Below are 25,237 nucleotides of genomic sequence, written 5' to 3' on the forward strand. Positions count from 1 at the left end.
CCTCCGGGAGGACGCGCACCTGGTCCACCTCCCCCACCCCCTCCTGGAGGGCGTGCACCTGGTCCACCTCCCCCACCCCCTCCGGGAGGACGCGCACCTGGTCCACCTCCTCCACCGGGAGCTCCAAGACCTCCTGGTGGTGGACCTCCCCCACCACCACCTTTTGGTTCTAAAGGACCTGCAGTTGGCAGAGGCCTTCCTGCTGGGAGAGGGCAAGGATTTTCACGCGCAGCTGGTGGTGTAGCCCCACGAAGATCTAACTTAAAGCCGTTGCATTGGAGCAAGGTAACTAGGGCACTTCAAGGAAGCTTATGGGATGAACTTCAAAGAAACGGAGAGACTCAATTGTATGTTTCATGCTTTTGAAGTTTGACATTGCTTATACTCTAGTCAATCAAATTACTAATATCTATGCTTCAAATCTAGGTCACCAGAATTCGATTTTTCAGAACTTGAGACTCTTTTCTCTGCTACAGTCCCTAAGTCAGATAATGCGGGTAAATCTGGAGGGAGAAGGAAGTCTGTTGGGTCTAAACCTGACAGGGTTCACCTGGTAATCAATATGATATAACAATATGAGTGCTGAGTGTTACTGACCCAATTCTTTGTTCTTGTAATCTTTCCTGCTTCTACTTGTTCCATTCATTTCATGTTTCTTTTTACCTTTGCTTGGTACCTGCTAGATGAATGCTTATAGTTGCTTTACACGCGTGTTTAATTTTGGTGGTTGAAGGAATTCCATTTTCTTGTTTTCTGTAAGTTCAAAGTCTCTTCTTTAAGTAATTTTTTTTTGGTAGGTTGACTTGAGGAGGGCAAATAATACTGAAATTATGCTCACAAAGGTGAAAATGCCACTGCCTGACATGATGGTAAGTTTGATGTTATTTTCTCCAATATTTCTTTATTCTTTGTTTTCCTTTTCAAATAGGCCTTTTTTTGGTTCTCTTTTCCAAATAGAAACATCCTCTCCTGATCGCTGCAGAATGATAAGATCCTGATTGTTAGCTTGTTCAGACTACAACCAAGAATTATTTACTGTGTTCTGAGATAGGAGGAGCTTGAATCCTAAAAGTTGTAAAGTCCGCTTCCATGTTAGCTTGGAATACACATGAGAAAGCCCTTATTTCTTTTTAAGTTTTAAATTGTGGAAACAACAAGAAGAAGCAAGAACAGTGAAATTCCACAAGTGGGGTCTGACGAGGGTGGTGAGTACGCAGCCTTACACCTAAATTGTGTAATGTTTTATAATATGTCAAGGGCCCACTCGAACGACCATTCTATGTCAAGTTATGTCGCAAAGGATCCTAAGACTGAAAACATATAACAGTATACTTTTTTTCTGGATAATTTTTTTTAAAGAAAGTGACCTTTTTCTTTGGATAATATTAACAATCCGCTTGAAAAATGTGGTATGTGGCTGTAGCTGTCCATTGTTAATTAAGATGCTTTATTGTGGTTCTAATGCACCAGGACAAAGGAAAGATGCTTAGTCCTTGTAATACTTCCCTGGCTGTTAGAGGCCTGCTTTTTTCTGCTATTTGTTTTCACTCTATTTTAGCATAAATAATGTGGAAAGATTCAGGTTAAGACTGTTAGAGCCTGTGCTTTGTAAGCCGAAGGTTTGTAGAACCTCAAATTTGGGTGAAAAGGATAGCAGAAGTATTAGTAATGAATTATACATTATGTGGTGTTCCTTGTGGATAGTTGCAGAGCCATATTTGGTGGATCTAGCAGCTAGTTCTTACTGTGATGTATTTGGTAGACCTAGGTGATATCTTTATTCTTGAATTTTTTTTCTAGTTTGCTTGATGTTCTAGGTTCTCAACATGCTTGCTTGCTTTCTATCGCTCACCTAATAAAGTATGGTGGTTAATTTACCTGACATTATGAAAAAACTTCAGTATGGTTATTGGTTTGTCTGTAGGCCGCTGCCCTTGCAATGGATGAGTCAATTTTAGATGCTGATCAGGTGGAGAATCTTATCAAGTTTTGTCCTACCAAAGATGAGATGGAACTTCTCAAGGTGAACTTACGCACTCTGCTGCTTTTCTATTGGTTGTAACTTTGTTTTCTTGCTCTTTTTCCTCTGGCTCCTCTATCAATTGACTTTTTCACTGTTATTTCTGCTAAATGTTTGCTATTACGACTTCTCAGAATTACACTGGTGACCAGGATCTTCTGGGAAAGTGTGAACAGGTTAGTTAATCACGTTCTTATAGTTGTTTCCTGTGTCCCTGGATGTTTCAGTTTTATTCTTTGATTAATATTCTTCATTTGCGAGTTCCATTCTTTACTGTGATGTGTTGTCATATGTACTTTTGTATAGTAAAAACAGGGAGGACATCTGAATATTTTGCAGCAGCTACATTTATTAAAATTGATGCCCAATAGTGCTTGTGAGTTTTTATCTAATGCATGGACCTTGGTCTTATTTTAGATTTAGCCTTGATAGGTGCCGTTGAGTTACAATTTAAAAGTAGTGCAATCTCACACAAAAGGCTTGTTTTACCATTAGCCAGCATATATATTTTCAAATTCCCCTTCTGCTTCTCTTTTGGATGATAAATATTTTTAAGAGGACTTTTCTTCTCAATGGTAGGTATGTGCAAATTGACATTGATATATGATTTGATAATTACTAATTGGGGGTAGTTCTTTGGTAATTCTTCTTACTCTAATAATAATTACTGAGATGAAGAACCTTCGGGGTGGTCCAGTGGTTCGGGCTTGGGACTTCCATGTTGGTGGTCTCAAGTTCGACCTCTTGCTTTCGACCCCTTGCCAACGAAAGCATGGGGTTTGTCTTCTAGGTCGAGCTCGTCGCACCAGGCTTGCCTAGTGTGAGTTACCTCTCCTACGTGGATTGCGGGCTATTGCATAAGAGTGGGGTTTTACCCTGTGCGCACTCAAAGGGTAGAGGCTGCCGGTTCCCCTTGTCATAAAAAAAAACTACTGAGGAGGAGGTTCACATCTTCTGGTATTCATAGAGAAAGCATGGTAGTAGACACTGTTGCTTGCTTTTAAGACTGTCTTTGATGGCAACTGTTCAAGCTTAGCAAAGGTCTGTCAAGTGACAATGTTGAGGTTCAGCCTCTTCTGCTATTTGATTGAGAAAGCATGGAAATTTGATACTTGTTTGTATCTTTAATGGCACAATGTTCAAGATGAGGAATGGATTAGTGCTCGAGTGAGGAAAAGTTTGGTCATTCCAAATTTTAGGAGAAAGTTAGGTGAACCGGGGTGCAAGGTTGTATATATTGTGTAACATTGAAGGTGTTGAAACCCAAAAATTAAAACAATTGCATGGTTACTTCACACCCATATAGTTTGGCAACTGCAGTCCAGTTATAATCCCATAGGTAAGAACTAAGAAGAATAAGATAGTAGGAGAGTAATAATAGTAACAATACTGATAAGGGAACTAGACAACACTTGACTACCTACAACCTCTACCCTAATCCTCGACCCCTATGCGCTCCTGTCTAAGGTTTTGTCCTTGCTAAGCTGCAGGTGTGCATCCATCTTCAACTACAATTCCAAAAAAAAAAAAAGAAAAATATGTGGAACATATGGCCAATGCCTACTTAGTTTCAACCTTGTATCACTCTGTGTATCACTTGTTTACTTAATTACAAGTATGTGTTTTGTGTCTGATCTATCAAATTATCGCCACAAGAACCAAAAAATATGATACCACACAAAATGAGAAGCAAACTAAGTTTGGCTTCTATCCGCCACGATGTCCTGTGCTATTCCAGATGAGAAATTATGGCATTTTTATATTCAGTGTCTCAAATTAATTTCTCTGAGACACCTGAATATTTTTGCCATTTTTTTTCAGTTTCAAAAAAATATTCAGTCTTGGAGAAAACTAATTTGAGAGGCCGGCACACATCAGATATTCATGATAATGAATTGTACCCTGTTGTATTGTTGTCTTTCTGTAGAATATTTGAATGCTTTTGGTTTGATTGATGTTAGATTTGCTTGTTCCATTACCTTGTTCAGAAAATACTTGTATAACCATGGGATCTTTTCCCTGCCTTGATGGCTCTTTTATGTTTTAATGATTTGAATAATAACTGATTCTCAGGGTGCTATGATACTACCTTATTGCTCAATCTTAATGCATTGGTGGTATTTCTGATATTGTGTGTCTTCCAGTTTTTTCTGGAGCTCATGAAGGTGCCCCGAGTAGAGTCAAAACTAAGAGTTTTTCTCTTCAAGATCCAGTTCAACTCTCAGGTTTGTTTGCATCTAGTAATCTTCTGAAATAAGTATCTTCTATCATCTGAAATTATTTTCATCTCAGGTCACGGACTTCAAAAAAAGCTTAAACACAGTGAACTCTGCTTGTGAAGAGGTACTTCTCTAGATTCTATATTTAATTTGTTTATTTTCCCTGTTTTCTTAGCATAACTCAGTTTGCTTGTAGCAGGTCCGACATTCTCTTAAATTGAAGGAAATATTGAAGAAAATATTGTATCTAGGGAATGCATTGAACCAGGGAACTGCCAGAGGTAAGAATCTCCATCCCTGTATGATTCTTCAAAATCTCAGCTTTCTGATTACAGACTAATCCTGGGAAGTTTGATAAATATGTACGACAAATTCTGTTGCCTCCATGTGGAACTTGTGGCTTTTCAAGTTTATAAATTAAATACAATGATTGCTCGACAAGATAAACTAGGAGAAACACTGCAACTAGAGGTTTCAATTGTCTATTGTAAATTTACTATTGAAGTGAGTGGGACCCAATCTTTTACCCTGATTGCTTAGGTAAGTTAATAAAGTCACAAAATTGATTCTTTTTTGTTAAAGTTTGTTAATTTTGCATACGAGAAGTTAAGATAAATTGAGAGATTCATCAATGTGCGGACTACTAGTACAGAATATATGCTGCTTAGACTATTTATTAAGATGACGAGTAAAATTGCTAAAATGGGTCAGAAATGGACCATTGTTATCAGTTACAAGTTGTGCCTGGCTTACGTTATTCCTTCATGGACTTGGATCCTGTTTGGTTTGGCTTATTTTTGGTGCTTTGAAATCAAAATAGCTTTTAGGCATCTTTTGTAGTGTTCAGATACAATTTAAAAGTGCTTTTAAGCACTTGTTTTAAAGCCAAAGTAACAAATATAAGCCAAAGGCCATAAGTTAGAAATTTAACTTATAGCTTTTTGCTTATATGCCTTAAGCTATAAGCCCATCTTAACAGCCTCTTAATCGTCAGATAAAATAATACTTTTCTGTTGATTCATAAATGAACTATGTTGCCTCACTTTTTAGCTGTTCCAAATCAATTAAAGGACCAACACATGTATCTTGATGGAATAGAGGATTAACAAATTTTGCTCAATAGTTTTGGTCCGGAGCTAGATGATTTCACATTTTGAATATCTGGAAAACTTAAGCATATGTTCTTACATATAAGTGATAGTAAGGTTGTGTGTCCTGACATGGATAATTCAGTTTCTTGGTACTTGTTTGTATATAACATCTTGCTTGATATATTATGTTTATTCCAATGGAGCTTGTTCTTTCTCATATAAAATAGTTCTAAATAGTTCTTAAGGACCTTATTTCATACTATGGGTTCTGTAATTACGTGCTTAATTAGTTCAAATTTTGATTTAGAATTCCAGCGCTAAGTTCGAGAATTTTCTTTTATTCAGGTTCTGCCATTGGATTTAAGTTGGACAGTCTTTTGAAGCTCACTGATACTCGTGCTACTAACAACAAGATGACACTCATGCATTATCTTTGTAAGGTGTGGATGAGTCTTTCAGTTTCAGTTTTTCTGTTTCTAAGTGATTATGTTTACTATTTCAGCCCTCTTTCCAGTTTCTATACTTAGAGAAATGGTACCCTTATATTTTGCTTTTCAGCAATGTCACCTCATGAAAAGAGTGGTGATGTTGAATTTCTTTAATGCTTCCTTTAATTTTCCTTTTCACCGGTTGACTGTCTGAAAAGCAATGTGAAAAGACCATCTTCAGAGGATTAAAAAGATGAGATTCTGGAAAGACGTGTTGATTTGCAAGCAGCTCCTACTATGGACTATGAAATGAAAACGTTTCATCATTTTAACATTAGCGCTTTGTTAGAAATGCTGTGAGTAAAGTCCAGGGCAAGAAGATTGATCAGTTTGATGCATGTGCGGTTTTTCTATTCTGTTAATTATATATCCAAGTGTGTACATTTCATTGGGCTTGCTATAGAGGTTGAAAATGAGATCATGCATACTACATTTTAAATTACAAGCATTTTACATGTTAGACGTGGCACTGAAAGAAAATTGAAGTACAGCCTAGTCCCTATTATGTGGATTTTCTTCAGTTTTACTTTGTACCACATTAAAGACCAAAAAGGATAAATTATATATCTAGCTATATACCTATTTATAGTTAGTGCAGCCTCGTCAAATTTATGTGGTACTTCTTTTATTTATAGTCTGTCCCAAAAGAATATGATCTTTCTATATTTACAAACAATTTAACTTTGATCTTCTCTTTGTTGAGAAATAATGTAATTAAGTAAATAAATATTTGATCTCTCTATTCCAGTAAATAAGTGCTCAAATGTGATCTTACTTTCTATAGATAGTCAGCTTGGGAAGTATATTTTGGATATATGTAACACAAATTATTCCTTCAAGGACCTTGACCTTGGCTTCTGATCGTTCGCTGCATCTTGCCAAAGTGCTACAGTTTTAGGCATTATTTGGTACAAGATTTTATTATGTGTGACACTATTGGAAAAGTTCTTAAATTAAGGCACATTTTAAAAGGTTACTTCTCCTTGCTCATCGGTGAGACACTCTTTTGTTTGTCAAGGATTTTGAGGTAGCCGTTCCTTCTATTCGTAGTTTCATTCTCCTGGCATGAGATGCCTCTTTTCTCTGTTGTCTGAACATTTCTGTAGCTGAGAAGTATATTCTTTAATATTACTTATTTGTTCATCTGCCTGAATATGTTATCTAATTGATAAATGTAAAAGGCCTCTTAATATCTAATTGCTTTTCTTTTCTCAGGTTCTTGCTTCCAAGTCACCATCACTTTTAGACTTTCACGTAGATCTTGTAAGCCTGGAAGCTGCGTCAAAGGTTACTTGTCTTATCTCTATATGATTATATATCTTTGAATTTATCAGGATTGGTAAGAAATTTGTTTCTTCTTGCAGATACAATTGAAGTCTTTGGCTGAAGAAATGCAAGCAATCATCAAGGGTTTGGAAAAAGTTAAAAAAGAACTGGAGGCTTCGGAGACTGATGGCCCTGTGTCTGAAATTTTTCGCAAGGTATTGTGGCAGTTATATTTATTTTCAACTGTGTAAATTTTATGTGATATGTGCAACTATCCTACATGGGTGTTAGGATGTCCGAGAGCACTCCTTTGATCATCAGGTTAAGATGTTACTTCTTGCTCGGACATAATTTTTAGGACTACCAATATCCTCCTAATGTCGTGTGAGATTAAAAAAATTAATGAAAAGATACACGAGTTCACTATTGGTGTACTTCTATGTTTATAATACCAGTTAACTTTCTCAAAAAAAAAATAATCTGCTTCTGAAGCAATTCTCTCAGTTTTGTATCTTATATTTTCCTCCGATTCTTAGTATCTCTATTTGATTATTTCTCGATCTGATGGATAGATTGTGAATCAAGATATATTTTTACTTCATTATGGCATAAAGCTGCTGCAGTAAAATTCCATGTATCTTTTGATGAGAAGAGTCTGAACTTCTGTGCCACCTCTTCTATCTCTGGAAATTGGATGACTTTATTTACCTTTTGTCTCCTCTTTTTCCTTTATTCATTTAACAAAAAGGTGATGAATCATTCAATAAGCACATCAAGGCTCTATTTCTATTGTTTCTTAAAGTGTACCAAGTCTCTGTGCACATTATTATCATTATCATTCTCTAAGAGACACAAGTGTACCCCCTGGCCCCTCCCTCAATGAAAAGGGAGAAAAAGAACAAAATTTTTGTCCCTTATAGGTTTGTTCTTTTGTCCTACAAATCAGACCTTAAAGGAATTCGTTGGTGTGGCTGAAGCACAGGTTGGCTCTGTCAAGGATCTATATTCTGTTGCGGTAATTTCCTTTGTGTTTTGTTATAATCTTTGTTATATTATGGTGCAAAGTCATCTTCTATATGCCAATATAATGTTTAATTGTCATAACTTACACAGGGCAGAAATGCAGATGCACTTGCACTATATTTCGGTGAGGATCCTGCCCGTTGTCCGTTTGAGCAAGGTAGCACATATACAATATACGTTTAATCCCCTCCACTCTACTAGCGAAATTGAGCAGATGAAAGTTGCCTCCTTCAAGAGTTTTGAACTATGCTCTGTTGTCTTCAATGACCTAGTCAGTTTCAATTCTAACTATAAAATGTGAATAGGTGTGTTGAAGTTAGCCTAAAGTTAATCCTCTTAGACATAGTAACTGCTCCACAATTTTATGGAACGATATGACTGCATTTTTTTTAAGCTCTTTGTTAGTGTTGGAGTTGTTAATCAGTATGCTAATTTTACGAGATTTAATTGATCTGGGATACATCTGAGAGTCTTCCTCATCAAGGTTTCCAGTGTCTGAGGGTATAGTAACATAAGATAGAGCTTAAGCTGTCGTTTTGTGTGGAGTGTTTATTTTGTCCTTTATGACAATTCTATATTTTCCTTCTGTCTTTGCCATCTAGTACTTTCCAACAAGTATCAGTTTCAAACACTTGTCTCCTTGAAACCACTGTGAGCTTACTGTCCAGAGAGAAACAAGTCTCTTAAGAAGAATTGTTCTCTGTACATGAATGAAGCATGATCCACCTTTTGTTTTGGCCACGTGGAATGATTACTTAAAGTACGTCTACATATCTCTGGATTTTACTTCAATTGGAGTTGCATCTGATGGATCTGTTTGTTTTTTGTGCATCTGTTTGACACTGTACAGTCACGGCGACCCTCTTAAATTTTGTAAGGCTGTTCCGCAAAGCCCACGAAGAGAACTTGAAGCAGGCTGAATTAGAAAGGAAGAAAGTTCAAAAGGAAGAAATGGAGAACGCCAAAGGAGTTAATCTCAATAAGAAGGGTTTCAAGTGAATTGGGAATGATATCATTGTTTCAGGGCGAACGATCTGTCTGTTGGTTGACCATGTTAACCGAAGATATCTACCAAAGACAGACCAAAGGCTCCTAGTGTAAGTGCTTTGGCATTCTTTGGATTCAAGAAAGAATGTTGAGGCTTGTAAACCAGAGTGCAGTGACTGCTTTGCAGATAGGAAGCTGAACCGGAGACATCATTGTCGGGGCTCTTGGATGATGCAAGCAACCTCTCGCTCCATAAAGATCGACTTGATTTTTTGTTATTGGTAAGTGATCATGAATGCTTCCAACCTGGAGAAATTTGCTACATTATGAAATAGATGCTGCAATCAAGAGCGCGAGTTTGGATAGAGCCAACATGCTGGACTCGGTGTTGCCACAATGTCCAGTGTTTGCCAATGACCGCCCTTACCGCCATGCAACTGTAAATTAGAAGTGTAACATCAGTTTGTATAAAGCCTAACCAGTATATCTAGATTCAAAGTTATTCTTTTCATTGTAACATAGAAATAGGGGTTTCCTATTGTGTCAGTTTTTATGGGAACCTGCCACGAAATTGATTGTACAGAAAGCATAGGAGAGAATAGGGATAGTTTCTATTAGCAAATAGTATTGTATCAATATGTAGGCTTTTAGGATTAGTTTCCCTTTCCTAAATACAAATTTTGGAAAATATTCTGATATCTTCATTTTTTTTTAGTCACACAAGCTTTCTTGACAATTACTCATAAAAATTTGTGGTTATTGAATTTGTCAAATGTATGATTGACATAAATTTGTTTTTTTCGTTATCACTAAAATTACTGAACTTGTTATAACATTTTCAAGAGATACAAAAATGTTGGTGCTGCTTCCTTAAAAAAGGTCATGAAATAAGTTATTTAAGGGATGAATAGGTTCTTATTTATGATTTCTTAATATTTGTATAAAATGTAATAATCGTAGAAAGTTGAGCACACGTGCAAAAAAGGATTTCAGTTAAATTGCCACTTTAAAAGTTTGGGAGAACGTCACTTTCTCATATATGTATGGTTTTCAAACAAAGCAAAGAATGATTAACGACTTCTTATCCAAAGGAAAAAATTCCTCTAATGTTGTTTAATTAATTTAATCTTTAACTAAATAAGAAGCGTATCGCTTCGCCACTAGTGATATTATTTATTTCAGTTTTAGATCCGTAAGACTTTAAAAACAATAATTTGTTTTATGTCCTTGGAACAACAATTTAGGACAATAACGAAAAGTAAATAAAAATTCAAATGCATGAAAACATAAATAAAAATTCATATTTACGTACAAAAGTTACATCAACTCCAGGGAGTTTACCTAATTCACATCTAAATGACACAACTGGTGTAATATTAGGCAAATCATCAAGAAGATGAATACTTTTTCTAGGTGAATCAGCAACAGAATAAAAATGAAAATCAAGACAAAGTTAAATGAGAATCAAAGGTAGAGTTAGTATTACGAGTCATTGTTTTTCTAAAGCACTCCTGACCAAAAAAAATAATTCATATAAGTATATTTTGGAAAATTGACCAAATATTATTATTAGATTTATGTAATTTGATTTGATATTGTTAATCCAACTTTAGTCAAATGTGTTTTAAATTTATAACAAGAAAATCATATCTGCTTCACCATGAATGAATAATATAGCATTTACTTTCTCCATGTAAAATAGTTTTTTCTTTGAAAGTTAATCTTTAAAAAATGAAGAGAAATTTATTATTGTTATAAAGTTAAGCTCAGAATAATATTATATAAAGGGAAAGAGAAAAGAGAAAAGAGAAGTAGATAGAAAAGAAAATTTTCTTTTTATTTAAGTGTGTCTCAAATGATGAGTGTGTTAAGATAGCACTCTCAAAAGTCATCTAACTTGTAGGTACATAATTATCTACATTGTTATCCAAAACTAATAGATACATAATTATTTAAAGATAAATTAGATTTGTAAATAAAAAAAATTAATGTATTATAAAGATAATTTGAAGTGGAAAAATAAATAGAGAAATAAAAATAAAAAATTCTTATAACAATAAATATAATATAAATTAAATTGCAGACCCTTCATTCAAGTACAAGACTAGATAAGTCCACTGCATTTAAGATCAAGATCGGGTCTCCATAAATTTGTAATTAGGAACTTTTTTTATAAAATTTATAAGGATAGTAACACTTGCACTAATTCTTCGACGTGAGAATCATTCCAACCATCAATTAACCTATTATAATCGATTCACGCTATAATAAAAATATTTTTTAGCGGTAATAAATATACATATTAATAAAATATATTAAAGTCTTTACGGACTTTAGATAATTGTCATTAGATTCAATGTCACTAAAGGTTTTAGGAACAAAAGAGTGACAATTACCACGAAAAGTACGTATTTAGTGACAATTAAGCTACTGTCGTTAATTAATTACCGCTAAAGATCATTTTTGAGAAACAAAAAGAATGAAAGTTTATATCCAATTAAACTTGCACCTTAAAAAATGTGGCAGTAACAGAGTGCAATTACATAAGACTTGCTTACTGATATATCAATCTCGTGATCTCGTATTTTTTTATACCGATATAAGACTTTTATCGTAAGTTAAGGTGTCACATGCCCTACCCCTTCTCTCTATATATATAACCTAGTCATCTCAAGAAGTAGTAATTTGTTTACCCATAAATTACTAACCAAACCACAATAGCCTCTTTTCTTCTTTAGGTAGTTTAACTTAAAAGTACCAACTTAAAAAGTAATGATGGACTCTGGCTTACTCAACTCAAGATTAACATATGACAACGTAGGTCACATTTTTTGAACTTTTTTTTTAATTGATCATCTAGTGGTTTTTTTTTTTAAAGTATACTAATCCAAATAATTCAGATTTATATCGATCAGATAAAACACTTTCTATAAACATTTTTCATGGTCAAGGCTCAAACTTTAAACAATTGATTATAACACTTGCATGTTATTGGTCACCCATTCCTAGTGATAACTTTGGCCTTCTAGTAAAACAAAAGAAGTTACTCCCTCCGTCCGGTATTATTTGTCATAGTTTCTATTTAAGAGTTAAATTATAAAAAATTTGACTAATATTTTAAGATGTATTTTTTTATCATATTAATATGAAAAAATTGTAATTTATAATACTTTTCATATAGTTTTAGAATATTTAATTTTTTTGTTCAAAATATCGAATTAATGTAATTTAATATACCTTTAAAAATTAGTTAAATTAACTTCCGATAAGCGTAATATGACAAACATTTCCGGACGGTGGAAGTACTTTATTAACTAATTAATAAATGAGTCTGGCTTACCAAAGACCTGTATGAATTTTCAAACTCCCCAACTCCCAATTTGGAAAAAATAAATAAATGAAGTTGTTAATACTCCCAAAATGAAATAAACAAACAAGTCCAAGTATTATTAACTCTCAACCCTTCACATTTGGTGTTTTCTTTAGCTTTATTTGGCATTAGCTAATGATTTTCCGTGATCAAATTTGCTAAATATTATTATCTTAAAAGTTAAGACAATGTTGTCCTACCTTAACCACCTCACCCCCACCCAACCAAAAATAATTAAAATACTTGACTAACTTGCACGGCTAAAATGAATGAACGCAAATATATATTTCATCTGTCCACTTTTATTTGTCATGTTATACTTTTCGAAAGTTAATTTGATTAATTTTTGAAGTTAAATTAGATTACATTAATTTAATATTTTAAACAAAAAATTTAGATATTCAAAAACTATATGAAAAGTAATATAAATTGTAGTTTTTTTTGCATATCGATATGATGAAAAAATACATATTAAAATGTTAGTCAAAATTCTTATTGTTTGACTCTTAAAACAGAAATTATGATAAATAATAGCGGACGAGAAGAGTATTATATAATTATAAACTGTATAGACGTTACATTTTCTATATATGACTACAAATATTAGCTTGACTGCTACGTTGTGCAAAGTGAAACCTCCTCTAACTTTAGGTACATGACAAGCAATCATCTTCCACCTGCCTCAATCCTAAACCTTTTTGATTTCTCGTTCGATGTTTAATTTTTATTTTAAATTTTTCAATTTATTTGAATTTGTACATTATTAAACCAATTAAAGATAAAAATGCTTTCTATTATAATTTTTTTTTGCATTCCGAGTCCTCGTACACAATGACTACTACTTTTGATTATGGGTAGAGAGTCACTACAACAAAAATAATTATTACTGGCAATAAATATAAACATTAATAAAGAGTACTAAATTTTTTATCGACATTAGTTAAAATTAGAATCAATGTTGCTAAAGACTTAAAAGCATATACAAAGAGTGATAATTGCTGCTAAAAATACATATTTAGCAACTATTAAAAATTAATTGCTGCTAATGATCATTTTCTCTACAGTGAATTACTTTTTATCTCACTTCAATTCGTGGAATATATACTATTAACCATAGAGTATGTGTTAAAACATGGAAAGGGGACAAAAAGAAAATCGAACTCACACCTATTCTGAGAAATACTTCCAATGACATAGCCATTACATTTGCACGAGCTATTTCTTCGACTTGAACTCATGACCTTCTGATCACGTGACAATAACTTTTATAGGTTAAAAATAAGTCACTACTCTGTAAATTTGATTTCAGAAATTCATGTTTTTTTTCTCTTTGCATTGCAAATTGAAATATAAACAGTTTACAAGAATTTCATCTATACTGTATACAGAAAAGCTGTGACTTTTCAGGTTCTAAAGCTTACATCAATGGATATTTAGAGATTACAAACAAAAAAAAAATACAATTCTGTCTCCAAGAAATTGCTTGGTATTTGGAGACCAGATATTTTTTTTATTATTATCCAATTGAAAAATAAATCAAGAAAACATAGAAGAAGAAGAAAAAAAAAACTTAACAGAACTCCTCTAATGTCTTTATCTTCACAACTATACATTGATCTCTGTGTTGAATTTCATCTTGATATGTCGAAATGGACGAAACTGGAAAAATCCCATGTTCCTCTGTTTTACAGCTTTTGTAGAAAACAGAGGTTGCTATTGTATCAAGAACAATAAGAAGTGAATAAATATAGGCGATGAACATTCCTTCTAAAGCTAGAGTAGAAAGCTCTGTTTTTTCTTGATAATACGCGTTTACGATTCTGTATTGAAACAGAGCTTCAACTGCAGCCAGAGCTAAATTTACAGGCACTGCTAGTGATAATGCTGTTGCTGTTCTTCCTCTAATCAAAACACAAGATTTGAGAATCGCCATGAATCCTCCGATTCTCTCATTTCCTGCTGTTACCAATGCCAAATTACAAATAATTAAAGTGTTTGCGAGTATGATAGAACAGAGTACAGCCCCTGTTGCTGATAACAAAAGAATTGTTCTTGGATTCGAAAGCCCGAATCCATAATCAAAGAGATTGAACCCGAAGAAGAGGAGAGTGAAACAGGTGGCGTTTGCGGAAATGATGAGTAATGAGTTACAGAGTTGGGTGACAAGAAGGTTGAAATACGAAGGAAATGTAGTTCTTTGAGATGGTTTTGAGTAGTTGAGAGATTCGATTACAACAGATTTGGCGAAAAGATAAAAGGAAATGGTAAAAGGGAATGAAAGAAAAGATATCAAAATCGTCTGAGAGATCTTGGAATTGAGAAGAATGAAGAACTCTGATGATGAAGGGAACCCTGCTGCATCGAAAAGTAAATGCAAACGCTCATAAATTATTGGATAAAGCGATGACGAATAGATGAATGATTGTAGTAAAAGAACAGAAGCAGCAAATGGAAAAGCGAAAAAAGCAGTTGTTGTTGTGAAGAACTGATAGTTCTGAAGGAAAATGAAGATTGATTTTCTGATGATTTTGGTTGTTTTCTCCATTGGAACAGAGGAGTAAGTTTCCATTTTTTTGGGATGTGAAGATGGTTTGAGAAAATGAAGATATATATTGATGTTTAGCTCTTCTATTTTAATGGAGGAATCTAAATCTTCAATGGTAGTTTGGAAAAAAAAGTTTGGAGAGTTGTTCTTTTGGAAGGAATGGATAGGCCAACAACTTAAAAAATATTAACAAAAACAATAGAGGAGTTTGCAGTGGGAGTTGTTTTGGCTTTGTTTTTTTAAGAGTTGAGTTTGTTGGAGTTTGGTTCTCTATCTTAAACTTTGGTTTTAGAAATTAACGGGGCTTTTTAATTAGAGGTCTTGAGTTTGAGTACGCGTAAGAAATCAAAAAGATTTTTGGTTGTAAAAGGAATTTTTTTTCTTTCCTTTTTTAGAGATAAATTTTTTAGGGAAAAGGGACAAATATTACCCTTGAACTATCATAAACGATATGTAGATACCTTTCGTCATATTTTTGGGATATACCGTCCAAAAATTAGAGCATATATACCCTTTATACTAACGGACATACATGTGTCATAATCTTATCCACGATCCGACATTGGATCGATGGATAAGATTGCGCCACGTGTCCCTATTTAATCTTCCATTAGAGTAAAGTGCATACACACTCTAGTTTTTGAAAGGCAGGGACACCAATATCTCAAAAGTATAACAGAGGGTATCAGCATACCATTTATGGCGGAGGGTATCAACACTATGGTTGATGATTCATGTTTGAGATTATTACTCCCTCCATCCACTTTTAATTATTATGGTTTTCATTTTTAGAGTCAACTATAAGATCTTATTACTAATATTTCACGATGTATTTTTTTGTCATATTGATATGCAAAAAATTATAATTAATAATACTTTTCGTATTAATTTTTAAATATTACGAAAATCTTAGTGACTTTGTGTTTATATTGAGGGATATAATTTAAATATATAAAAAATATTTGTTGGAACTCAATAATAAAGTAGATTTTTGATCCAGTGGCATAAATGAAACCTTTAAATCTTTAGATTTATATTTATTTATTATTATCATAAAAATCATCGTATTTTGCTAGGATTATCACAAGAAGTGTAACTCTAGTTGGATCTTGTAAAAATTCCACTAAATGTGATAAGAAAATGACAAAAAAATGGTCTCTTGTGTTTGCATTCAAAATAAGTCTTTAAATATATTTTTAGCAAGTTTAATTTTCATTCAATATTTAAGCTTATTAAATTCAACAGAAATTTAGGAAAATATATTGTACTTTTGGAGGGGGTTACATTTTTTTTTTCTGGTGGTTAAAAGGGGTTGCACTTTTTTTTGATAATGTGAAAACATTTAATTAATTAACAATTTAAAACTTTTGCTATATATAAGTAGGCTTTTTTCATGTCTTGCTTGGTGATGGAAAAGAGAAAACTTCTTTTTGGTTTTCTTGGAATTTACTTCAATGTGTTGGAATATCAATTGTTTAATTTAGAATTATTTTATCTTACACAACACTTGTGGTCACATATCCATATCATAGCATTGGAAATAAGTAAAGTGGAACATTTAATATTTTCTTCCTTTCTTAATGTTTAGTTAATATTAGTGTTCTCTTTTATTCTAATTTGGAAAACAATATCATAAAAGTGGGATTGTGCCAAAGAGGAAAAAATTGAGTTGGATCCCTTAAAAATTGAAAAAAATATCAATGGTTAAAGTAAGTAGCTTTAATTTAAAACTTTTTCCATTTGTTCATATAAGCTGGTTTGATTAGTGAGAAAGGTTATTAATAGCATACTTTATTTAAATTTATTTTAGTCATGTATTTAAAATTGGTTAAACTTTCGTATCATAAACAACGACAAATTATGATTATTGATACTGATTTGATTTACAAATACTAATCAAATTAGGAGAAATAAGAAAATTAGCACTAGTTTTTGTCAATATTATTTCCGTTTCATATTATACATTAAAATAAAAAAATTTGCACACTATTTATGAAAAGATATAATTATATTATGCGAACCTTCATTCATTTTCTAAAATGTAAAGCTATATATTCTTATATTAATTATTATTTCTTAAGAGAAGCTTAAAGTTTAAAATGGACCAGTTTAATAGTGGTACTAGATGAGTGGTGACATAAGCAGGGTAGCTGGCAAAGTCACTAATCTCATTTTGGATTTGCAAAAAAGGGCAAATTAGCAATTTGTCTTGGTAGCTTTTGGTTGTCATCACTTAATTAATCACCCTTTACCTGGTCCTTTTTTTTTTTATCGGATATCTGGAGTTTATATTAAAGTTTAAATTATGCATTTTAAAACTCATTCAGAGATAGCGCTCTCAACAAAATTTATCCGCGAAAGTTGTGTTTATTTCTTGGAGTGAACGAACACAGAAGAAATGAAAAGAAGTTACAAACCAAGCGGTGTACACAATTAGCTTTGTCAAAATAGACAAATGTATTATGTGTGCTTTTTCTTTGTCAAACATAGGCTCAATGTTCATCTTCTTATGATGTTTTTGCTGACCATTGGCTTTTTGGCATTTTCCTCAACTACATAATTGTTTGCTTTCGACTTCTTTTATATCGCCAGAAGATAATTACAAGAAATTGTTTATAAATATTAGAAAATTTTATTTTTTTTCATCTTGTATCGAATATTAAAGTTATTTAAGAGAAAGGTAAGCTCAAATATATTTGAGACTTCTAATTAAGAATAAGATCAGACATTATCTATTCCATCAAAATGCTCGATACAATAAATAGAACTAATAATTACCTAAAAATAAGCCTTGTGACCTCCTATATATATGTATTATATGTATGGCTAAGTTCTAACTACTTCATCAATAATTCCACTTATTCTTGGAGGGATTCTTGATTAATACCGTAACCCTCAAATCTATTGTCCTAATCCTACGATTAATCATTTCATCATACTTGATTTGCCCAAAACTTTCAATAATAAGTTTATGGAATCTTTTACCTAGAAGTACTGTAAGAAATTCTACGAAATGTGATATTCAGTAAATTTTTAAATTCGTAAATTTCTGACTTTGCTATTGAAATAATTAATTTATTTTCATATTGGTTTTGAATATAAAGGGAAAAAGTTCTGATATATATTCAAACTTTAACCGAAATTGTTGTTACGAAATAAACTTTGAAAATGACCTTTTATCACTGTACTATTTAGTAGTGTATATTTAAGTGTATATATGTGTCCACATGGACATAAATTTTTTTGCATAATTATAAATAGTAATGTGTCCACGTGGGCACATATACTTTTAAAATATACTATTAAATAGTTTAGGGGGTAAAAGGTCTTTCATAAAGTTTGGTATCATTATAGCAATTTCGACCAAAATTAAAGTATTTTTCAGATCCTTTTCCCGAATATAAATGTATATAGAGAAGTTGATTGGGGCTGAAGCGAAGGAAAGAAAAAATTGAATTAAAATGATGATTTAAAATAAGGTATCATCATTATGAAGTTGGTACAAAGTCATCTGAACTAATTAAAATACTTGAAAGGTAAGTTGATTAATTATAAGATTAATTATAAGTCCGAAACTCAAACGGTAGAAAATATTAACAAAAATTCCAAAAGGGTATATAAAATTTTATATACCCTTTTGGAATTTTTGTTAATATTTTCTACCGTTTGAGTTTCGGACTCCCATAATCGATATCCCATCCTTGTTGTTTAGGTTGCAAGGAATATATATAAGTATTCAGTCACTATACTTATGATTTTTCTCCTAACTTACAATAATAATAATTAGTCTTACTCACTCCGATATTATTAGTTCATATTTTAATCAATTTATATTGCATGTTAACTAATCCGTGTATTAGTTAAGTGCTAACTAACATAATTAGTGGTTCTTAATCCACTTACGAGCTTTGAAAGGTTTAGATTTGGTAGCACTAGTACATGTTGTACTCTTAATGGTGGGTAGTCAACTCAATTAATTAATTCTTTTGTAAAACTAATTTAACCTTTATATTATTTTCAGGATGGTGATATTCTAACTTATAGACCAACTTATTAAATATTTCTTGTCTACTGCATGCAGCCATGCATCGCATTTTTACCTATTTATTTTAATTTCTTTAAGCGGAGTTTGATAATCGAGATATTTAAAATGTACTATGATTTTATTTTTATGTATATGCATTTTGAATTGTTTATATAAAAGTAAAGTCGGTCAAAGTATTGAATATATATGATTTCCAAATTTTCTTTTTCCACACTCTTTATTAATTATTGAAAAAAAAGGTCTAAAAATATTTTAATTTTTGTCAAAATTGTTGTTAGCAGTATTAAACTTTATGGAGGATCTTTTACTTTTACACTATTTAATAGTGTATTTTAAAGGTATATATGTGCCACGTGGACAATTACTATGTATAATTATGCAATATTTATGATGTCCACGTATGTACATATATACATTTAAAATACATTATTAAATAGTACATGGGGTAAAAGGTCTTTTCCATAGTTTAATATCGTTATACAAATTTCGACCATAATTTAGATATATTTCAAACTTTTTTTCTTTAATTATTCTAACAAACAAATTAAGCTAAAGTGGTTATTTTTTGAGTAAGTACGGGATTAGACTAATTAATGGAGGTTAATTAATAATTGATGGGAGACACATGGAGTGATGCAATGATCAAGTTTGTGTTTATACGAAAAGGTTAGCTAGAAAAATAATTAGCCACTCAAACATAAAGAAAGAAAAAATAAAACTAACAATTGTACTTCCTCTATTTTAATTTTATGTGATATATTTTATTGTGTAAGAGTTAATTCAATTGATTTTTAAGCTAAATTGATTATATCAACTCAATGTTTTAGAATTAATATTTAGATATTAAAAGTTACAAAACAAAATCCTATCAACTATGATTTTTCTTATGTCTACCTTTTAAATTCTTTGTCCAAATTTACATATGTAGCCTGAATCTTAAATTGTGAAAAAAAGTATCAAATAAATAAAGACTAATAAAATGTTTGAATTTGAAAAAAATATCAAAAGACACGGGCTCAAAAATATCCATCTATCTATTAGTTTAAAAACACCTTAACCTATTTTTTAGCTCAAGAATACCCCACAAATAACACTTTAAATCTAATGAGTTTTTTTCAATTAAAAAAAGTCATGTGGCTTATTATGATTGACTACATATATTATTTAATTTAAGCAGGTTTGAATTTTAAAGGGGGTGTTAGTTCGGGATATTCTTCTAAGCCAAAAAAGATATATTTAAAATATTTTTAGATCAATAAATACATATAACATATTTATACTATATCAAAATTGATTTTTAACGATAATTAATTAATAATAATTATAGCTTTATTATAATTAAATATATTTTAATAGCAATTAGTATTCTTTGGATATGTCTCTAAAGCCTTTAGTGACATTGAATCTAATGACAATACTTAACTAATATCAATAAATATTTTAACACTCTTTATTAATATATATATTTATTTTACCGTTAAAAATTATTTTTATTATAGTGATACGAGTCATTTTTCATACACTAAATATATTGTGTTTTTTTATTCGATTTGAATATGAAGTCTACTCGATATTTTTGTATATGACAAAAAGTAGCAAAATGTCAAAATATTCCAATGATAGTTCATAATACTATACTCTAAATGAGCCACTTCCATAACAAGGGGTATATCAGCTCTAAATGACAAAGTTGAGGGGTATATCAGACCCTTTTCCCTTAAAAATAAGTTGGGTGGATTGTCGGGGGTTATACATTAAATGATTTCACAATTCGAAAGCATCTAATTAGTGTAATTAATATGATCATTATCTGTTTGAGATAAGATAAAATTTAAGAAATTCAATTATTATATGTTCATGGTCCATTTTGCAATTTACACCCCCCTTAAAAGGTTTAAACATTTATTTTATTAAAAATTGATAATACCCGACAATATAAATTTGATTACAAGTATTATAATTATTTTTAAAATGATTACATAATCATAAAGGTAAAATCGAAAGAAAAATTAATTGTTTTTTATTTATTAAAATTGACAAGTAAAATAAATAAATTATATATGTAAAAGGAACAAAGATATACAGTGACTTTTTATATTATAACAAGGTAAACTGTGTAGGTGTAATTAAGTATTCCACCTTATTTTATCTAATAAAAATAAAAAAAAATATGTAGGCCGCCAATTATTTGATTGATCAATAAAAAATTTAGGATTTGGATTACGAGCACATTATATTAATTTTTAGATGGACATTAATAGAAAGTTATATTGTCTGTATTAAGAGAATAAGACAGGTTAGGATCGTCCTTTTTTTTGTCATTTCAATAATGTTTATGCCACATAATTTGGATTGTGAAAACTGTGTGCATTTTAATATGAATGAACAAATCTTGGTTGTGATATCCAAACAGCAACTTATAAAAGGACGTCCCATCCTCTATGATTGCTTGAAATTAGTTGAAGCGGATACATCATAGTCTCTGTTTTTTGGGTAAATATTTTATGATAATATATTTATTGTCTGATAATTCGTAAATTGTATTAGACAATTTTCATGTGACGACCTCGTGAATAAATTGCAGATGGAGGCTGAATTCGATTTCAGGTCTCTCACACGAATAACCCACCTCCTAACCACTCAACCATGTCCTAACAAGCTTACTCAAGTAGATATGTTATCTTAGAGGTTATTTTTAAAAAAAGAATTATTTTAATATAATAATTATTAATCAACTGATTATGAGAGAAATCTAACTTATCATAATTTCTTTTCCATCTCTCTTCTCCATTATTCTTCATCTCATCCTTCCTCCTCCTTCATCTCTTATAATGTTATACTTAAAATATAGTTTTTAAAAATTGTTTATGTATAGTTGAGATTGGATATATGTTAACCTTTTCTTAAATTTATATCATCAAGTCTTAATGATTTGGATAGTTTGACTGGATAAAGTTATGTTGAAGAATATTATTGTTGAACTTTGAAAAACTTGTTAAAATGAAAAGTTAATCTATTAATTTTTAAAGGTTGAGGTTGAATTTAACTATCGAAAATGATTGATTCATTAGAGTTGATTTATTGTTAATTTTGAAGTGAAACGTGCTGGTGAAATTTCTACCAAGCAAAAGTTATAATGATTACGATTTTAGAGCTTACTCTGACGATTTATCCGGATTGTTATCAAAATTTTAACAATCCTAATCATAGGTTAGAATTTATAATAAGACAAGTGAACTACCAATTTAGAAAATGTCAAAATTTACCACCAATATTCGATATTCATTCTTATGATCCTTTACTTTACTTTACTATTTATATAGAAATCATGACAATTTTATGACAAAGGCATGTAATCTTAATGATTATCAAAATTTCTCTACCAAAATTTTGGCTTTGAGTCTCTTATTTGCGTAAACCTTTCTAGTCGTTAAGGACTACAACTAAAGACTTGGGCCCATCCAAAGAGTTGGATCTGTACGGAATTGGGCCTTATATACTTCAGTTGTTATATGAGTCTATCTCCTTTTAGAAGTAGAAGGCCATGTCATTTATCCTTTTCATGGACTCTGAAACTAAACTTACGTCTTGCGATTTTTATTATTAGATATAATTTATGAGTTATGAAGTTCTTAAGGCATAACGTTCTGAAACTAAACTTATGTATTGTGTTTCTCTTTCCCGCCATAACTCTATAAGACATAACTTGTGACTTATGGATTTGTTTGTAGTGTTTTTTTTTTGATATCTCGTTCTTTTAAGTGTTATGGAACAAAAATTAAAGACCTCCGCAAATTAGGAACATTCGTGCGATTTACACCTTGTTTGGATGGTTGTTATCCGTCGTATTGTATTGTATTGTTAGTTTAAATATAATAATTATTTTGATTTTAGCTTAAATTTTACAGAATCGTATCGTTTAAATTCATTGTTAGTTGATGATGAAAAACCCCATTTTACAAAACCGCCAATTCGGTGTGATCGCGTCGCTACCTTAATATTTTTTCCTCATTTTATCTTTATTTATTATTTAATAATTATATTTCATATTTTATCGTACTTTTTTGTAGTATTTCTACCCCGTAACCTACTCTTTTTTGTAGATTTATTATTCAAATCATAGACATGTGACATTATGTCAGGAAGAAGAATAATACAATCTATATTTAACACTATATTCATTAAAACAAGAGAAATTTTTCAAAATGTCAATATTTTAGCATTTAAGAGGATTCATTAACAACAATTTCAATATTTAGTAAAAATGTCATTTTAGTTTGTTATGTATCTTATTTATGTTTTTATTATTTATTTTTATTTAAATAATATAATTATTTAATAACAAAAAAGAGAAAATTAAGGGGGGAAATATTTCAAAAAAAGGCAAGCATCCTTAATTTTCTCATCAGTTACATTTTCAAATAAAATTTAAATTTTGTTTTTTTTTCTTCAGAAATTTTACCTTTTTAAAATTATATTCATTCCACAATATATTCTATTTATATTTATTATAGTTTTTTATTAGTTTGTATTCATTCCAATAGGTATGCCGAATTTATCTATATAGTCATTTAAGAAATATATTTGTGTTTTCATATATTTTTTCCCTATATAGTTATTTTTTTCTTCAAAAATCTTGTATGTATTCATTTCAATATGTATTTTATTTGTATTTCTATTTATTCTAGTTTTTATTTAGAATTTTGTATAATAATATATAAAATACAAAAAATTAGTATGATGAAAAAGTGAATGAAATATAAAATTGAAAAGAAATAATTGAATATTTGGTGTACTCATTCTTAAATAAAATACATAACTAGTTGACATACCTTTAGAATAAATACAAATTAGAAAAAAATGTCAAATTCAGTTGACATACCTTTATTAGTTTGTATTCATTCCAATATGTATGTCAAATAAAATGTAGCTATTTAAGAAATACATTTGTATTCGTATATATTTTTCACTGTGTATTTATTTTTCTTTTCAAAATCTTGTTTCCTTTTCTAAGTCGTATTCATTCCAATATGTCTATTATTTGTATTTGTATTCGAATACAAATAAACTAATAGAAAGTTGTTCTTCTTATAAATAAAATACATAACTAGTTGACATACATTTGGATGAATACAAATTAGGGACAAATACAAGATTCATAAACCATGCAACATGAAATTTTTAATAAATACAAATATTGATAGTATACATAGTGATTTGAATACAAATTAAGAAAGCATACCAAATTCTAAAAAAGAACTATAAATACAAAACAAACTAATAGAAAATTGTTCGACAACTATCCGATCTTCGTCGTCTTTTTCAAGATCCTCACGAGTAGACAAAGATTCTACATTTGCGTTCTGAATTTGAGGAAGGTTTTGCACACCAATGAGTCTTGTAAATGTTCTTACCCTCTTTCTTCCCTCATTTTAGCAGCGGATTATACATTATACACTATTTGTTAAGTAATAAATAAATTAAAGGATGAAAAATCACCAGAAATTGGTTGATTAAGATGAATACCTCTAGTAAGCCTCTTGAATTCAGCCATTGGAGAGTAAATCATAACGGAAATTGAGAAATACAAACAACATTTTTTTAAGATTTAAACAAAAATAAAATTAGAAAAGAAATCTGAAAATAGGATAAAGATTAGAGATACCTTAATCAAAGGGATTCTTGTTGATTCAATTTTGGATTAAAAAAACAACAAAAAAATATTTGCAACTTGAATGTTGGAGGAAAATCAGAAAAGATAACGATGAGAGAGAAAAAAAATTAAATGGGAGAGAGAATTAACAATTTGAAAAGATAAATATGAGAGAGAATGATTTTTTTTTTTAAAAAAAGGATATATAGAATTAATTGAAAAAGAGAGATAAAATAGGAAGAAAATTGGAACACATAAATTTTTTAAAATAATGACATTTTTGACATTATTGCTAATATTTATAAAGTATGGATATTTTTACTAAATATGTTATTTATTTTGACTAATTTACTAATTTTTCCTTAAAACAATACAATATATCGTGAACCAACACGTAACAATCATTAGGCCCAAAACAATGAGATGGAGTAGAACAACCTTTGTAATGGGCCTGAGTAATGAATTGGGCTAAATTTTGTCGTTATCGATAAATAGTGGAAGAGATGTAATGTACAAGTTTGTCCATATCC

General features: G+C 30.8%; 2 protein-coding genes across 2 annotated transcripts in view; one reads left to right on the plus strand and one right to left on the minus strand.

Annotated features, from left to right (window-relative positions):
• The window catches only part of LOC107013627 (formin-like protein 20), a 15,251-nt gene extending 5,418 nt beyond the window's left edge, over positions 1 to 9,833 (plus strand). The window contains exons 5-18 of the mRNA XM_015213494.2: positions 1 to 347; positions 427 to 553; positions 798 to 869; positions 1,925 to 2,023; positions 2,155 to 2,196; positions 4,165 to 4,245; positions 4,313 to 4,363; positions 4,439 to 4,520; positions 5,676 to 5,770; positions 7,034 to 7,105; positions 7,183 to 7,299; positions 8,031 to 8,099; positions 8,198 to 8,264; positions 8,958 to 9,833. Of these exons, the coding sequence (XP_015068980.1) occupies positions 1 to 347; positions 427 to 553; positions 798 to 869; positions 1,925 to 2,023; positions 2,155 to 2,196; positions 4,165 to 4,245; positions 4,313 to 4,363; positions 4,439 to 4,520; positions 5,676 to 5,770; positions 7,034 to 7,105; positions 7,183 to 7,299; positions 8,031 to 8,099; positions 8,198 to 8,264; positions 8,958 to 9,106 (1,470 nt within the window). The 3' untranslated portion in view covers positions 9,107 to 9,833. The remainder of the gene's footprint in view (positions 348 to 426; positions 554 to 797; positions 870 to 1,924; positions 2,024 to 2,154; positions 2,197 to 4,164; positions 4,246 to 4,312; positions 4,364 to 4,438; positions 4,521 to 5,675; positions 5,771 to 7,033; positions 7,106 to 7,182; positions 7,300 to 8,030; positions 8,100 to 8,197; positions 8,265 to 8,957) is intronic.
• A 3,934-nt stretch (positions 9,834 to 13,767) lies between these two features.
• On the minus strand, positions 13,768 to 15,236 carry LOC107013628. Its single transcript, XM_015213495.2, has one exon. The coding sequence runs from the start codon at positions 15,031 to 15,033 to the stop codon at positions 14,035 to 14,037; it is 999 nt and encodes a 332-aa protein (XP_015068981.1). The 5' UTR covers positions 15,034 to 15,236; the 3' UTR covers positions 13,768 to 14,034.
• Positions 15,237 to 25,237: the final 10,001 nt, after the last annotated feature.

Source organism: Solanum pennellii, chromosome 3 (genome assembly GCF_001406875.1).
Source record: "Solanum pennellii chromosome 3, SPENNV200".
In the NCBI taxonomy this organism is placed as follows: domain Eukaryota; kingdom Viridiplantae; phylum Streptophyta; class Magnoliopsida; order Solanales; family Solanaceae; genus Solanum; species Solanum pennellii.

Bases quoted from the DNA above. Each gene is read 5' to 3' on its own strand.
- LOC107013628 (XM_015213495.2), bottom strand. From the start codon at position 15,033: ATGGAAACTTACTCCTCTGTTCCAATGGAGAAAACAACCAAAATCATC.